General features: G+C 49.9%; 1 protein-coding gene and 1 non-coding gene across 2 annotated transcripts; both read left to right on the forward strand.

The window, feature by feature from the left end:
• The first annotated feature begins 389 nt into the window (after window positions 1–389).
• On the forward strand, window positions 390–2048 carry LOC106701043 (uncharacterized). The gene is made up of 3 exons (XR_011467555.1): window positions 390–682; window positions 915–980; window positions 1798–2048. It is a non-coding gene; the product is annotated as an uncharacterized protein (transcript).
• Window positions 2049–9749: 7701 nt separating this feature from the next.
• On the forward strand, window positions 9750–10767 carry LOC102279580 (metallothionein-2). The gene is made up of 3 exons (XM_005899863.3): window positions 9750–9908; window positions 10201–10266; window positions 10522–10767. Exons 1-3 carry the CDS (start codon window positions 9881–9883, stop codon window positions 10611–10613), a joined length of 186 nt encoding a protein of 61 aa, XP_005899925.1. The 5' UTR covers window positions 9750–9880; the 3' UTR covers window positions 10614–10767.
• Window positions 10768–16099: the final 5332 nt, after the last annotated feature.

Consider the following 16099-nt stretch of genomic DNA (forward strand, 5'->3'; position numbering starts at 1 on the left):
ACCCCTCCCCCCAAAACTGCCGCTGGTCACCCCAGTCCTGCGCTGCAGGGTTCCCAGAGCAGGTCCTTCCCGAGACAGTTTGTGAGGGCCCTTGGGTGGGGGCGGGGTGTGTTCTCTCCCCATCAGACACGCAGTCCTGGAGCAGCGGAATGGCTCAGCGCACCCTGGGAATCCCAGAATAAAGGATGACGGCGGTGGAGAGAAAGAGAAGCAGGAAAGGGCTGGGAAATAAGAGAGCCTTTGCTCTCCCTCCGCCTTCAGAGGCGGGAAGTGTGCGCTTTCTGCGGGGAGGCGGCTGCAGCGGTGGACAAGGGCGGACAGGCTGGCGGGGAGTGTTCCCTGGGCACACGGTGGGAAGTACGTGACTGCGCGCGCACCCGGCTGTGCTCACGGCAGCAGGGTGGGGTGGGGGGAGAGCCCCGGCCGTGCACACGGCGGGGGACACACGGCAGGGGTGCGGGGAGCGCTGCCGCAATGCGCGCCTCCGCGCAGGTTTGCGCTCCCGGATGGAGAGAGGAGGGGCGCGCGCCTAGAGGGCTGTGCCAACGCGCCCCCGCCTGGGGCTATAAAAGCCTCGCCACCTGCTGCCGCCAGTGCATCCAATTGCCCTAGAAGCCGATTCGCCTGCTTCGGCGGTCGCTCCTCTCCGGCATGGACCCTGAAACCTGCCCCTGCCCTACTGGTGAGCCCCCGCCCCCGCCCTGCGGCACCGCGAGCCCCTTTGCTTGCAAAGAACCCTACGCCTTTGCTCAAGGACATTTGGGGGAAGGGACCCTTAGTTCCCATTTTGAATCTCCTGAAGGACGGGCATGGCTATATCCCAAAGGGCATTGAGGCTGGGTACCCCATCTCCCTTTGGGCCTGGCCCCACCCCGTGTTCTAACCCTTCTTGTGCCCCCCACCCCGCCCCCCAGGTGGCTCCTGCACCTGCTCCGACCCCTGCAAGTGTGAGGGCTGCACGTGCGCCTCCAGCAAGAAGAGTGAGTGCGGGGACCCCTCTGCGCCCCCCCTCCCCTCACCGGTCCTCCCCTGAGCACCACGCCTGTCCACGTAGGCACGCAGCGGCCCCTCGGCCGGCTGTGACACTGCGTTGACTCTGACGGGAAGAGAACCACCCAGAGGCCTGAAGACTCAGTTGCAGGCCCTCCTTCAGTGATTGTTACCTTGGGCCCAGGCAACAATTTGTGGATTCCCAGAAGGTTCTAATGGGCAGTTAGGATGCAGAACTGCTCTCCTGAGCCTACTGCTCCCCTCCAGACCTCCAGCGCCTGGGGAAACATTGGTGAGGCGGGGGGTTAGCTCTGGAGTTGAGGTCCCTTGGGCCCTCTCAGGCCTTTGTGGATCCCCTCAATTTTACCTCCCCTGAATCTCCCCCAAAGCAGTGTAATACGCAGGGGAAAGGCACCCTTGTTTGTGTATTAGACTAGGCATATGCCCTCCATGAATCTCCTGGCCTCTACACTTGCACCATATCTGCCCCTGCAGGTTCGTCCTTCAAGGTCATTTCCCCTGGGTGTTTCCTCCTTAAGGCCTGGTTCCCCCTAGCATTGGCCTCACTCCACCGTCCCCAGGGCTCCTGGGCTCATAGATGGGGCTGTGGGCTAGTTACTGGCTCCCCTTCCCCCATGGGAGCCCAGTATGTAGCTGACACACCAGAGATGCTGAGTCAACCCAGGTGTAAGATGAGGAAGCGGGGGGCAGTGACCTTTGGCGCCCCTCCTTTCCCCCCTTCCTTTTGATGGGCACAGATGGGGGAGGACAGGCCATCAGACTGGGCGTTCCCCATTTTATCTGCAGGCTGCTGCTCCTGCTGCCCTGCAGAGTGTGAGAAATGTGCCAAGGATTGTGTGTGCAAAGGTGGAGAGGGGGCCGAAGCTGAGGAGAAGAAGTGTAGCTGCTGCCAGTGAGGATGTGCCCCCTGTCCCGTGTGAAACGTGTGTAAATAGTGCTGGGTGGCCCAGTGCCACCTGCCCCGTGGTGAGCCTGGCAGTGTGTCCCCTTCCCTGCAAGGCACTGGCAAGTGACAATAAATCCTATGAATGGCATAAGCCAAGGACTGGTCTCTTCTTAAAGGGGAAGGACGCCAGGGCGGGGGTGGGGGTGGGGGGGTGGAAGGAGCCTCATCAGAAGAACTGCCCAGTTGGAAGATAAAATCGGGAGACTGGCCACTGGTCTGTTTGGGACTGGGAGGATATTCTCCCACCTTCAGATGGCACATGACTCTCCTGCCAAGTCAAGCTGAACTCTGGGGAAAGAGGGGAGACCAGACTCATATGGGTCTGTTTCTTTTTCTGCTTCTCAGCCTCACAGTCTGCATCTGTACAGTGGGACTTGTTGCTGTTGCTGTTTTCATTAAGTCGTGTCCAACTCTTTGTGACCCCGTGGACTGTAGCCTGCCAGCCTCCTCTGTCCATGGGATTTTCCAGGCAAGAATACTAGGGTGGGTTGCCATTTCCCTTTCCACAGGAACTTCCCGACTCAGGGATCAAACCTGCGTCTCCTGCTTGGCAGGCGGATTCTTTACCACTGACCCACCTGAGAAATCAATGGGGTTGGGGGAAGTTAAAACCGGACCCCAGCCCCAAAGGCCTGCAATTTCTTCAATTTTCTAGCCACTCCTGCAAAGCTGCCTGTTTTCAGAGTCATCAGAGGCGAGGCCAGGAGGCCCCGGGGCCTGCCTTGGCAGACTGTCATCTGTGTTTCCAAGGTCACCACCCTGAATAGCCTGTCTCCCCAAACAGATTGTTCCACTCCTTTTCAAACCTTCTCATTTGGCAATTTGTGTCCAGCTCCTTCTTTCTTCGGGGGAGGTAGGGTACTGAGAGCTTTAATCCACAGTGGTTGTGGCGCAATCCTAGATGAAAGGGAACACTCCGGTCTACCTGGGTTGAATGGAAAAGAAAAAGTCCTGGGAAAGAAAAGTATCCCAGCTAAGTGAATCGAATGCTGTAAACATGTCAGTTTTCCTCCACGTTACTTCATCAGGATGATCCATTCAAAAGTCCACCAGGAATTTTTTTTTAACCTAATAGGCTGTTTTGAAAAGAAAAACAGTACAAGAAAAGCCAAGCCAGTTTTGAAACAACAAAAAAGGCCTGCTCTAACCAACCCCATGGCAGGACTTGTTCTAAAGCTCTTAGAATTGGTGTCAGCTTAGGAATAGATCAATTGGACAGAAAGGATGGTTCAAAAATAGACCCCAGTGCAGCTGCAAAAGTGATTAAATCAGCGGCGAAAAGATACACTAGTTAGTGAAAAGTGTTGAAACAACTGCCTACCCCTGTGCTTATCAGATAAATAATTTTCAATCGATTTAAATACCCAGGAGCAAAATCAAAGCCTTAAAAGAATTTGGAAGAGGAAGACAGGACCATGCTGAGTACTATGGGGTGGAGATGACTTTCCCCGCCCTGGCCTCACCCCATGGCTTGTGAGATCCTAGTTCCCCATCAAGGATGGAACCCATGTCCCCGCAGTGGAAGCACAGAGTCCTAACCACTGGACCACCAGGGAATTCTGGGGGTGACTGTCTTAAATAAGACACCAAAAAGATGAATAAATGTGAGATTATCTTGTGCAAAATTCTTTTAAGCACACCGTCTTACTTGATCCATACAACTCTAGGAGAATGGTATGACTATTTTACCCATTTAACAGATGGGCCAATAGGGCTTGGGGTAAAACTTGTATGTGGTCTGTTGAAAGATAAACTGAGGCATATTAACATTTTTAAGAGTTGATTTGAGCAAATGCCTATTCAAACTGGGCAGCGTTGAATGTAGCAGATAGATTGGAGCTGTGAGGAACTGCACGAAACAGAAGACTTTTATAGTCAGCAAGACACAAGGAAGTTATAACAGGCAGAAAAGCTGGTTGCTTATTGCAGTTACTTTCCTTCAGGGGGTGGCAGGGCTTTCTCATGTAGATTACCTAACTCATGCTGATCAGATGATTCCTGAATGGTTAAAGATTCCATTTCTGGAGGGCCAAAGTCTCTGGTGACATGGAGCTTAGCATAAGCAACTCCAATTTTGAGCCTGCTGTCCTGTGTTTCATTTCAGTTCAGTCACTCAGTCGTGTCCGACTCTTTGCGACCCCATGAATCGCAGCACGCCAGGCCTCCCTGTCCATCACCAGCTCCCGGAGTTCACTCAGACTCACGTCCATCGAGTCAGTGATGCCATCCAGCCATCTCATCCTCTGTCGTTCCCTTCTCCTCCTGCCCCCAATCCCTCCCAGCATCAGAGTCTTTTCCAATGAGTCAACTCTTCGCATGAGGTGGCCAAAGTACTGGAGTTTCAGCTTTTGCATCATTCACAAAACTATAAGATGGTGGGCTTTCCTGGGGCTCAGTAGTAAAGAATCTGCTTGCCAAAGCAGGTGATGGGTCCGATTCCTGGGTCAAGAAGATCCCCTGGAGAAGGGAATTCTTGCCTTGGAAATCCCACAAACAGAGGAGCCTGGCGGGCTACAGTCCATGGGGTTGGAAAAGAGTTGGACACAAATTAGCAATGAAGCTCGAAGGTGGTAGAGGCAGGCTTTGAACCCAGGCTGTCTGACTAAAACCTAATCATGCTTGTTTCCTCTGCTTCTGGCTTGCTTTGTGTTACAAAAAGCATCAAAACAAAGCTAAATCACTTCATACCCACTAGGAGAGTGTCTGTCCCTTTGGGCTGGTATAACAAAATACTATAGACTGGGCAGCTTACAAACAGCAGAAATCTATTTCTCACAGTTTGAGAGGCTAGAAGCCTGAGATTAGGGGGCCAGCATGGTTGGGTGCAGCCCCTTTTCTGGGTCAAAGGCTTCTCATCACATCCTCACATGGTGGAAAGGACTAGGGGCTCTGTGGGGTTTCTTTTATAGAAGCACTAACCCCATTCATGAGAGCTCCACCCTCATGACCTTAGCACCTCTCAAAGGCTCCAGAGGATACAAACACTCAGACTATAGCAGATGACTACTATCACAAAAACAAAAATGAAACTACAACCACCACCCAGAAAATAGCAACTGTTGACAAGGATGTGGAGAAATTGGAACCCTTGTGCAGTATTGGAGAAAATGTAAGATGAAGGTTCCTCAAAAAAATAAAAATAGAATTATCTTATGACCCGCAGTTCCACTTCTGGGTATATACCCAAAAGAATCAAAAGCAGAATCTTGGAGGGTGTTTTAACAGTAGTTACTCAAATTTAAAATGCACACGCCTTCAACCCGGGAAGTTCACTGCCCATCGTTGGTATCCACAGAAGCCTCAAAACAAGCCAAATAACCTTCAAGAGGGAAGTATAAGATTGGTCATATGAGCCTCTAATAAAAAGAATGCTCTAAGGCTCTGGGTGCTGCTATGGAAAGGCCACCACAACTTATCATTTAGTGGGGAAAAAACAAGATGTACATGTAGTGTAACGCTAATCACATTAAAAGGGAAATTTAAACTATATATGTGTGTGTGTGCATATAATATATGTAAGGGTGTCTTTGATAAGCGGTGTGTGATGGTGGTGACAGAGGAGCCCAGGGCATCAGTGATCTGAAGGAAGACCTTGGAGAAGTAGGCCAGTTCATCACCTCCATAATGTTGACGATCTTCTCACGAGAAATATACTGTTTCTATCCCACCAGCTAATCTGTCAGAATCCATCAGCCTCTGTCCCTACTGCCTTGGTGAGAGGAAACTATCTCCCCAGGCCGTCCCTTCATCATCACCAGCTCTAATGGCCAGAGAGGCCTTTTCCTGCCCAGAACAGAATCTTTATATCTGGTTCTGCCCTTGGAAACACAGACCACAAGTCTAATTTCTTCTTTTCAGTATGGCATAAACATGTAGTTGTGGAGTCAGAGAGTCCTGGGTTCAAATCCCCACACTGCCACTTCCAGCTGTGTGACCCAGAGCTGGCCACTGTACAACTCTTCAGTGCCTCGTCTGTAAAATGGAGAGACTAACAGCTGAGGTCTAAGTGAAGTCAACTCAGAGTGTTCTGATGCATAGTAGGTGCTCAATATTATGCCCCATGACGACTAGGGCAGATTGGAGATAACTGCAAACGTTCATTCCTCCCATCAAGACCTGGGGTCTTCATCCCTTCCCCTCAAATCTGTGGCTTCTTGGCCAGTCAAATGTGGTGAAAGTGACCTGTGCTAGTTTCAGGACTCAGGGCTTAAGAGACTCACAGATACCGCTCCAGTCTCTTGGGACTTTCACCCTCGGCGCCCAGAGCCAAATTTAAGAAACCTAATTGCCCTGTGGCCAAATGCTGAAGAGACCACAAGAGGGAGCTCTGGTCTCTAATTCCTGCTGAGTCTGTGAGGGTGCCGGACACGTGAGTGGGCGCCAGACCAGCCCGTCCACCGACTGAATGCCACCAAGTGACCTCAGATAGTGATACACTAAACAAAAGAATCACCCAAATGAGCCCTTCTCAAATTTCTGACCCACAAAACCAAGAAAGAGAATAAATTCAGTTCAGTTCAGTCGCTCAGTCGTGTCCGACTCTGCGACCCCATGAATCGCAGCATGCCAGGCCTCCCTGTCCATCATCAACTCCCAGAGTTCACTCAAACTCACGTCCATCGAGTCGGTGATGCCATCCAGCCATCTCATCCTCTGTTGTCCCCTTTTCCTCCTGCCCCCAATCCCTCCCAGCATCAGAGTCTTTTCCAATGAGTCAACTCTTCGCATGAGATGGCCAAAGTTGGTTCTTGTCTTAACTTGCAAAGTTTTGGGTGATTAGTTGCACAAATCAAAGTTACTCACTCAGTTGTGTCCAACTCTTTGTGACTCCATGGACTGTAGCCCACCAGGCGCCTCAGTCCATGGGATTATTCAGGCAAGAATACTAGAGTGGGTTGCTATTACCTTCTCCAGGGGATCTTCCCGACCCAGGGATAGAACCTGGGTCTCCTGCATTGGAGGCAGATTCTTTACCCTTCTTTACATGTCACGAACATGTCCTGAGAGCCCACAGATGGGGCCTACTCCATACAAATCATATGGGCTAAGCATAGGAAAGAGCAATTCTACAAAGGAAGGCTAAGGATACTGTCACAGGGGAAAGATGAATGGATGACTCAGCAGTAGAAGTAGGCTTCATTCTAGATGGCGTAGTACTATTAATGCAGGCTAAGGCCATACCATTGCCTCACACTGATGACTCACACCAAATCTGCATTTAACACTCCTCGCTTCACACTGCTTGGCTTCATTTTCCTCACTTCCTACCACGTGAGGAGGGCAGGCATCAGAAGGGCAGGCGCTCTTCCTCTCCACCCCTATCCCCCCAACATAGTGAGGCTTTCAGGAGTACAGAGATGAGCAAAACTGGGCCTGGGCTGCCCTTCACCTTTGTTGATTGGTCATCCCTTCCCTCACAGAGTCAAAATGACTCAGAGAGACAGCTTCGACCTGAAAACAAATTTTACTGCCAACACAGATGGCCCAAACCCAGGGCTTGATTCAACACTTTTTGGGCCCCAAACAAGCTTTATTGTCTTCCTCATAGAGTTGGACTGTTTCCCCTGAGTGGACAAGTGACCATCTGGATTATGAGAGATCTTGAAATTTTCCTATAATGCACATGCACGTGTAAATAACAACAAAACCTACCCACCATCCAAACAGCGGCCCTTCCATGCTCTTGGTCCACGGGGCTGCCAGACAGCGAGATTTCTGAGACCTTGGCTCTCAAATCAGAGCATGTTTGCATGTGAGCCTCCAATTCTAGTACAATCTAATTATTTGACAGATGAGTAAACTGATGCTTGGGGTGGGGCGTGGGGAGCCCCGGCCCATAACAGCCCCAAGGTCACTTAGCCTGTGAGTGGTGCAGTGAGCATTAGAATTAAGTCTTTCTGACAGTTCAACTTTCCTGCCCTGCTTGGCGTTTCTGGGTGACCACACAGGTTCAAGAGTGGTGAAAAACAGTTTTTTTAACTTTCATTTTGTAATCAGCCCTAATGCTGGGGGGAAGGGAGGCTGGGAAGGGAGGGCACATGGATGGATTTACCCTCATTAATTGATTTGACAAATATTTATTAAGTACGGTAGTAAACTTGACCCTGGGCTGAGAGCCGTAGACACGTATCAGGGGCAGTGAGTTCTCTTGGTGTTTTCAGCAGTGGCAAAGGTGGAGGGACCCAGACACGGATCCCAGAATCACACACGTTCCAACACATTACACACACAGGAAGCACCAGGAAGGAAAAGAACAGGCTGTTTACCAGCATGTTCCACAGGCTAAGTCAGCGGCTAGGTCAGCTAGTCCGTAGCTGACCTAGGTGCTAGGGTCAGGACAGGCTCCCAGCAGGAAGTGATGTTTGAGCTGAACTGTGAAGATATTTCCACAGGACTTTACAGTAAATGCTCTGAGGACACCCTGTCCTCTGCCCACCTCCTCACTGAACTCCCCACTGCAGCAAATAGCATTCTCTAAGCCCGCTAGGAACTTTCCAGTAACCTGGTCCTCCGATGACTCGCTCTGGGCAGGATGATCTAAGATCCATTGCTTAGTATTCAGACATGTGCCAGCAAGGGAGCAGGATGTGTCTCCGAAGAGAGGAATTTGGACATCACCTCCCCACTTCCCCTCTGCATCCACTGGGGAAGAAGTTTCTTGCAGGGTTTTTCCCTTCCCAATGTCCCAAGGCAGTGCCAACTTCCCATTGCTTCTTCTAGGCGCTGGCATACAACTCCTTCCTCCTCCCCTGCCTGGGGAAGACTTTCTCACCCTCAAGCCCAGGGTGCTTGCCCATCTCCCCCCAGGTTGGGCTGGGTCTCCCAACTCTTGCCCCCTGCCCCCATCCTAGCCACGACTCTGGTATTACTTTTCCCCATGCCCCAGTGAGGCTGCCCCCATGACTCTGAGTTTCCTGAGCACAAAGCTTGTGGCTTCCTAATCCTTGGTCTGCCCTGGTGGTGATATCTACCTTAGAGGGACTTCAGCATCTGTTGGGCCCATTGATTTGAATCACCAGGCTCTGCCACTCACTAGCTCTGTGACCTTGGGAAAGTTACTTAACCTCTGGGCCTCCATACTCTAAAATGCGAATGATGACTAGTCCTTACCTCACAGGGTTGATGGAGGATTAAATAAGAGCTCCTACATAACAGGCTTACTGACTCCCCCATGGCAGCTACAGTACAACATCAATAATCATCCCATGGATTCAGTAGGAGGCTACAAAAATTTTGAGTCTTCACAGGTACAAAAAGTTTTCTGTAATGTCCTGAGTTCCAACCTTTTTTTCCACCCGAGCTGGATGGCATCACTGATTCAATGGACATGAGTTTGAGTAAACTCCGGGAGTTGGTGATGGACAGGGAGGCCTGGAGTGCTGCAGTCCACGGGGTCGCAAAGGTCGGACACGACTGTGCGACTGAAATGAACTGAACTGAACTGAACTGAACAGGATCCTCAGGATCAACTCTACTCAGGCCCGGCAAGCACAGGGTACAGAGCAGGGGGGAGGGGGAGGGGAGGGGCGGGAGAGCTGGGGGAGGGGCAGGCGGTGGCGGAAACTCTGCACACGCTGAGTGCAGGTGCCAGGGGCTCGGCGCACGGCCCGGGCCGCCCTGCACGCGGTGTTCCCCGCTCTGCGCCCCGTCCGCCCCTCCATCGCCCTGGCGCACGTAGGGCGGCTTCTGGGAACTGATGCCTGGCGGCCCGTGTGCACAGCTCGGTGAGCCGCGCGGCCCGCCAGTGACTCAGCGCGGGGCGGGTTCAGGCAGCTCCCGGCCCCGGAGGGTTTTTGCACTCGTCCCAGCTCCTTTCCGCTATAAAGGCAGCCCACCGCCCGCTCCGCTCCAGCACGCCCCTTCGACACCCTCGCCATCCTTTGCTCAGCAGTCTCCGGACCCCAGCCTCCAGTTCAGCTCGCCATGGATCCCAACTGCTCCTGCACCGCGGGTAAGGACCTCTGGTTTGGGGCTGGGTGTCCATCGCAGAGCTAGAGGAGAGTCTCTGACTTCTCATCACTCACTTTCAGAGCACTGTTTGCCCATTTCGAAAGGGTTTCCGTGTACCCTTCTCTCCTCTGAGTTCAACTAGGAGACCCCGTTTGACTGATAAGGCGATTCGAGTTCGTGGCTCGCCCAGGTTCCCACGAATTGGTTGTGGAACGGGGACTCCAACTCGGGCTGCTAGCCCGCATGCCCGCGTTCGGTTCTCAGGGGTCGTTCTTGCATCTTTCTCCTGGCAGGTGAATCCTGCACATGTGCCGGCTCCTGCAAATGCAAAGATTGCAAGTGCGCCTCCTGCAAGAAGAGTAAGTGGGATTTTCTCTATGTCTACCCCTCACGCGCCCCACTCCCCGCGCCCAGCACCACACCCCCCGCCCTTGCAGGAGGATTCTTTACCGTCTGAGCCACCAGGGAAGCCCCTACACCACTGGAGGGGAATTTAAATAGGGCAGTGGGTGCCCCTTCCCCAGGGAAGGCGGAGCCTCCGCCGGAGAGGGCGGGAAACCTTAACCCGCTGTCCCAGGCGCTCATCAGTGCCTCCGCCCCCTTCCCTTCCACAGGCTGCTGCTCCTGCTGCCCCGTGGGCTGTGCCAAGTGTGCCCAGGGCTGCGTCTGCAAAGGGGCTTCGGACAAGTGCAGCTGCTGTGCCTGAAGGCGGGGAGAGCCTGCTCCCCGGTGTAAATAGAACAACGTGTACAAACCTGCATATTTTTTTTTAATACAACCTGACCCGTTTGTTACATCCCTGTTTTTTTTTTTTTTTGTCCTATAAAATACAAGAATGATAATAAAACTGGTTGGCTTTATTCTGACTGTTTTCTTTGACTTGACCAGGGCTTTGGTGAGGGATGGGGCTAGAAGTACAGAGACTTGGTTTCTGGATGGAACTGTTAACCCCTGGCAACCTAGTGCCTTGTTTGAGCCACATTTCCGCACCAGCTTCATCTTCTGTAAAATGGAAGTGCCTCACGGCAGATGCTACAAGGGCACTGGGCACATGTGGGGTCCCCTCTGTTTTCAAGTCAAGGGTTGGTGGCACGGAAGCTGCTCAATCTAGAATTTTCATTCTGTATGGTTTCCCTGTTCAGTTTCTGTTCCTCTTGGGTTTTAGGCTTGAAAGTGACTAAAACCTGCTTGAATATAAATGGGGCTTCTAAAATAAATCCCTGTGGTGAAGGGACATATTTTACTTCCCATCCATCACAGATCTAAACATTGGTAAAAATAATAATAATGATTACTATAAAAATGCCATAAAGGAACAACACAAAGCCCATATTTTTAGATTCAACACACATAATTTCAATCACTATATGAAGAACAAGCAAAATCAGATTTTAAATTACTGCACAGGGGGACTCCCTGGTCCAGTGGCTAAGACTTTGCAATCCCAATGCAGGGGGCTTGGGTTTCATCCCTGGTGGTGTACCTAGATCCCACATTCCATAACTAAAGATCTTGCATGCTGCAACTAAGATCATGTGCAGTCAAAAAAAAAAAAAAAAAGGAATGCTGCGCATGCATTCATGAAGTGTCCAAGAGCAACGGGAAACAATTCATAAAATAGCCCCAGGGTGTGGACCCCACCTTGCACAGCACTGCCTTCCCACTCCTGGCATCCACACAGGGAACAGACACTTGACTTGCCCAGTGCCACTCACAATAGACCCACTGCCCTGAGATCTCCCTGCTGGGACTTGGCGCTCAGTCTTTGGAAGCTGTTCCGTTGCTCAGGCTGAAACTGGTCCCTCCAAAATCCAGCCCTTGGCTACCTGAAAACAGCAAAGTAACCAGGGATTCGGAGGGAATTACCCAGCCATTTCCCATGAAGAGGGCGGATGCCTGAGAACTGGATCCAGATGAGAGTATTTCATGTCTGCCAGAGCTAGGTGATGGCAGTTTGGAGGGTGTGGCGGTATTTGTTAGGCACGACTGAGGTGCCCAGTGACTTGTAATTAATGCCAACGGTTAGCCCCCCTGGCTGCTTGCGGACAGAATTGCTATTTGATGTCAAATAAAAGGGAAAGGCAAGTCATGTGGCCCGGAAGTCAAGACCATACTCGTTCACAGGTGCCCTAGGTAAAGAGGGGATCCCAGGAGTCAGCCTGTGCTGAGGGCATGGGTGTTGCAGTTCACAGCCTATTTTGGCATGAGTGGTAAGCCCTGGGCAAGTTACCCAACATCTGAGTCTCCATTCTCCCATTGAAAAAAAAAAAATATATATATATATATATATATATTTCTTTCTTTTGGCTGTGCTCTTTGTTGCTGCGTGGGTTCTTCTCTAGTGGTGGCGAGCTGGGGCTGCTCTCTAGTGGTGCTGCGTGGTCTTCTCAGTGCAGCAGGTTCTCTTGTTGCAGAGCACAGGCTTGGTAGTTGTGGCACATGGGCTTAGCTGCTCCGTGGCCTGTGGAATCTTCCTGGGTCAGGGATCAAACCTGTGGCTCCTGCACTGGTAGGCGGGATTCTTTACCACTGAGCCACCAGGGAAGCCCCCATTTTCCCATTTGTGGAAAGGAGATTATATCTCTATGTGGGGATTAAATGATAGTGTCCTGGCTTAATAAACAATGGCCTTTCTGATCACTATATCCACACTGACATTCATGGAGAGAGAATCCTTTCAGCTCCCAACAAGCTCTTGGGGAAAGACTCATTGGTTTAGAAGTAATACTCTGGGCTGGAGGTTAAGGATGGGATCGGAAATTTGCTGATCTGGTGCCAAAGGGAGTATGGATGACCTCTAGCGAGCACCCCCAGGACAAGATGCTGCCACAGCGTTTGGACACATTCCCAACCATGTCATCTGATCAGCACAGGAACCAGTGAGAGCGTAAATGTGCAGGCTGGAGTGAATATGCCAATTTCAGAGAGGTTAAGTAACCTGCCCAAGGACACACAGCTCAGAGGTCAGAGGCCTGAACCTATACTAAGCTGATCTCACCCCCTGGCCACAGCTGGTAGATTATGATGTCACTGAATGCTAAACCCTGCCTCTCACTATTCAGAGGGAGAAGGACCTTTTGAAAAGGTCTGAATGTGCTCCTGACTTGACACGTGGGGAACTGAATTCCAGAGAGGTCACAGAGCTGCCTGCTCAGTGCGCTCCCACTGCCGCCCCCGTGCCAGCTTTCAGCATCCTTGTTGGTCGTGTGAAGTTGGGGTGAAGGAGCCTGGGTGGGGGCAGCATGCTGCAGTCAGCCTGCGAGAGTACCAATCCGACCTTCGTCACAGGACATGACCTCTCTGTGGCTCAGTCTCCTCCACTGTTGGACGGGCAAAATAAAAGCACATGGCTCAGGGACTGCCCTGGTGGTCCAGTGGCTAAGACTGCACTCTCAATGCAGGGGGCCCAGGTTCAATTCCTGGTGAGGGAACTGAATCCTACATGCGACCGCTATGACCTGGCACAGCCAGATAAATAAATATTTTTTAAACAAAAGCATATGGGTCAGGAGATTAAAGAACTAATACATGTGAAAAACTTAGTATGGAACTTGGCATGTGCTGAGTGGTCTATAATGTCTGGTGAGTGGTCTATAATGTCAGCTATTTATTATCATCATTATTATTCATAACATCGCGGCTATTCAAGTACCCTCCAGACACAGAAGCAGTGCTGGTGTGCCTAGATGTATGTCCTGTGGTCTTCATCAACCACTTGAGCATGTGACCTGTGGTCCAAAAAGAGTCAATGATTCTCACAAAATTGTGATCAGCACTGGGGGTTTATAACCCCGAGCACAACAGTCTGTGCCCTTATGGTGCATACAGACAATTGTCTGCGATTTCTGCTACCACACTTGCACCAGTATTTTATTTAACATTTAAATGATTTATATGTTTTAAAATATATTTGTATCAGCATCTTCAGAGAAACAGAACCAGTAGGTTGTAGATAGACAGAAAGAGAGAGAGACAGCGCCAGATTTAAGAAATTGGCTTATGTAACTGTGGAAACTGGCACGAAATTTGCAGGGCCAGCCAGCAGCCTGGAAATTCCAGTAGGAGTTGATGTTGGTTGCAATCCTGAGTTTAAAGGCCATCTGAGGCCCAATTCTTTCCAATTCAAAAGACCTCATTTTTTCTCTAAGGCCTCCACTGATTGGATGAGGCCTTCCACATTATGAAGAGTAATCTGCTTTTCTGTATACTGATTTAAATGTTAATCATGTCAAAAAAAAAAAAAAAACACCTTCACAGCAACATCAGGCTACGTGTGTGGTCAAGGACTGGGTATGACAGCCTAGACATGTTGGCACGTAAAATTAACCATTATAGACCATCACTAGTCACCCATACAACTTCTTCAGTTCAGTTCAGTTCAGTCGCTCAGTCATGTCTGACTCTGCCACCCCATGAATCGCAGCACGCCAGGCCTCCCTGTCCATCACCAACTCCTGGAGTTCACTCAAACTCATGTCCATCGAGTCGGTGATGCCATCCAGCCATCTCATCCTCTGTCGTCCCCTTCTCCTCCTGCCCCCAATCCCTCCCAGCATCAGGGTCTTTCCCAATGAGTCAGCTCTTCCCATGAGGTGGCCAAAGTTTTGGAGTTTCAGCTTCAGCATCAGTCCTTCCAATGAACACCCAGGACTGATCTCCTTTAGGATGGACTGGTTGGATCTCCTTGCAGTCCAAGGGACTCTCAAGAGTCTTCTCCAACACCACAGTTCAAAAGCATCAGTTCTTTGGCGCTCAGCCTTCTTCACAGTTCAACTCTCACATCCATACATGACTACTGGAAAAACCACAGCCTTGACTAGATGGACCTTTGTTGGCAGAGTAATATCTCTGCTTTGCAATATACTATCTAGGTTGGTCATAACTTTCCTTCCAAGGAGTAAGCATCTTTTAATTTCATGGCTGCAGTCACCATCTGCAGTGATTTTGGAGCCCAGAAAAAAAAATCTGACACTGTTTCCACTGTTTCCCCATCTATTTCCCATGAAGTGATGGGACCAGATGCCATGATCTTAGTTTTCTAAATGTTGAGCTTTAAGCCAACTTTTTCACTCTCATCAAGAGGCTTTTTAGTTCCTCTTCACTTTCTGCCATAAGGGTGGTGTCATCTGCATATCTAAAGTTACTGATATTTCTCCTGGCAATCTTGATTCCAGCTTGTGCTTCTTCCAGCTCAGCGTTTCTCATGATGTACTCTGCGTATAAATTAAATAAGCAGGGTGACAATATACAACTTATTAAACTATACTTAATCTCCCAACAAAGGCAATAACAAGGTCATACTTCTAACACAACTACCTTACCTACAACTGAAAATGTATAAAACTGTCCTCAAAGGAGGATGTAAAGTCCTTGTGTGATGGTCACTTTTGAACTTGCTATCATGTAACTTAAATACTGTGATATTAACAACACATAAATACTACAATGTGCAGTCAATACATTCTATGTTATATGAGAAGGGAACAAAAGAGGGAAGAAAACAAAGATATTTGCCATATACATATATATTTACATATATATATATATTACATGTGCTTCCCTGGTGGCTCAGGGGTAGAGAATCGGCCTACCAATGCAGGAGATGCAGGTTTGATCCCTGGATAGGAAAGATCCCCTGCAGAAGGAAATGGCAACCCACTCCAGTATTCTTGCCTGGGAAATTCCCACGGCCAGAGGAGCCTGGTGGGCTACAATTCATGGGGTCGTGGACACAACTTAGTGACCTAACAACAACAAATATATTACATTATTTACATATTTATATATATTACATATTTGTAAGAAAATAATGAAGAAGCACTCAACAGTTACAGTTGTCATTTCTGTTTCTGGAACCAGTCATGTGGTCACAGCTGACATTTATAAATACCTTCTCCTACCTACTCTGTGTTCACTTTGCCCCCTGCTTGTACCTCATTTGGTCATGGTTCTTGATCTGGTGACGCTAAACCTTCATTTTTGAAGGGTCTCGGCCTTTATCAGTCCAGTCTTGATTGGGTTGTTACAGTAGCTTCCCACTGACTTTAATCTCAGGGCAGGGTAGTACTAAGAGACGCCCTAAGGGATCTCCTCTGTTTCATAGGCTTTCTTAGTGCCATTGCAGTCTTACCCATTAGCCTAGAGTACTTGCTATGTTTTTCCACTAGCTCCAATCAGCATACCATCAATGTA

Source organism: Bos mutus, chromosome 18 (assembly GCF_027580195.1).
Source record: "Bos mutus isolate GX-2022 chromosome 18, NWIPB_WYAK_1.1, whole genome shotgun sequence".
Lineage (NCBI taxonomy): Eukaryota > Metazoa > Chordata > Mammalia > Artiodactyla > Bovidae > Bos > Bos mutus.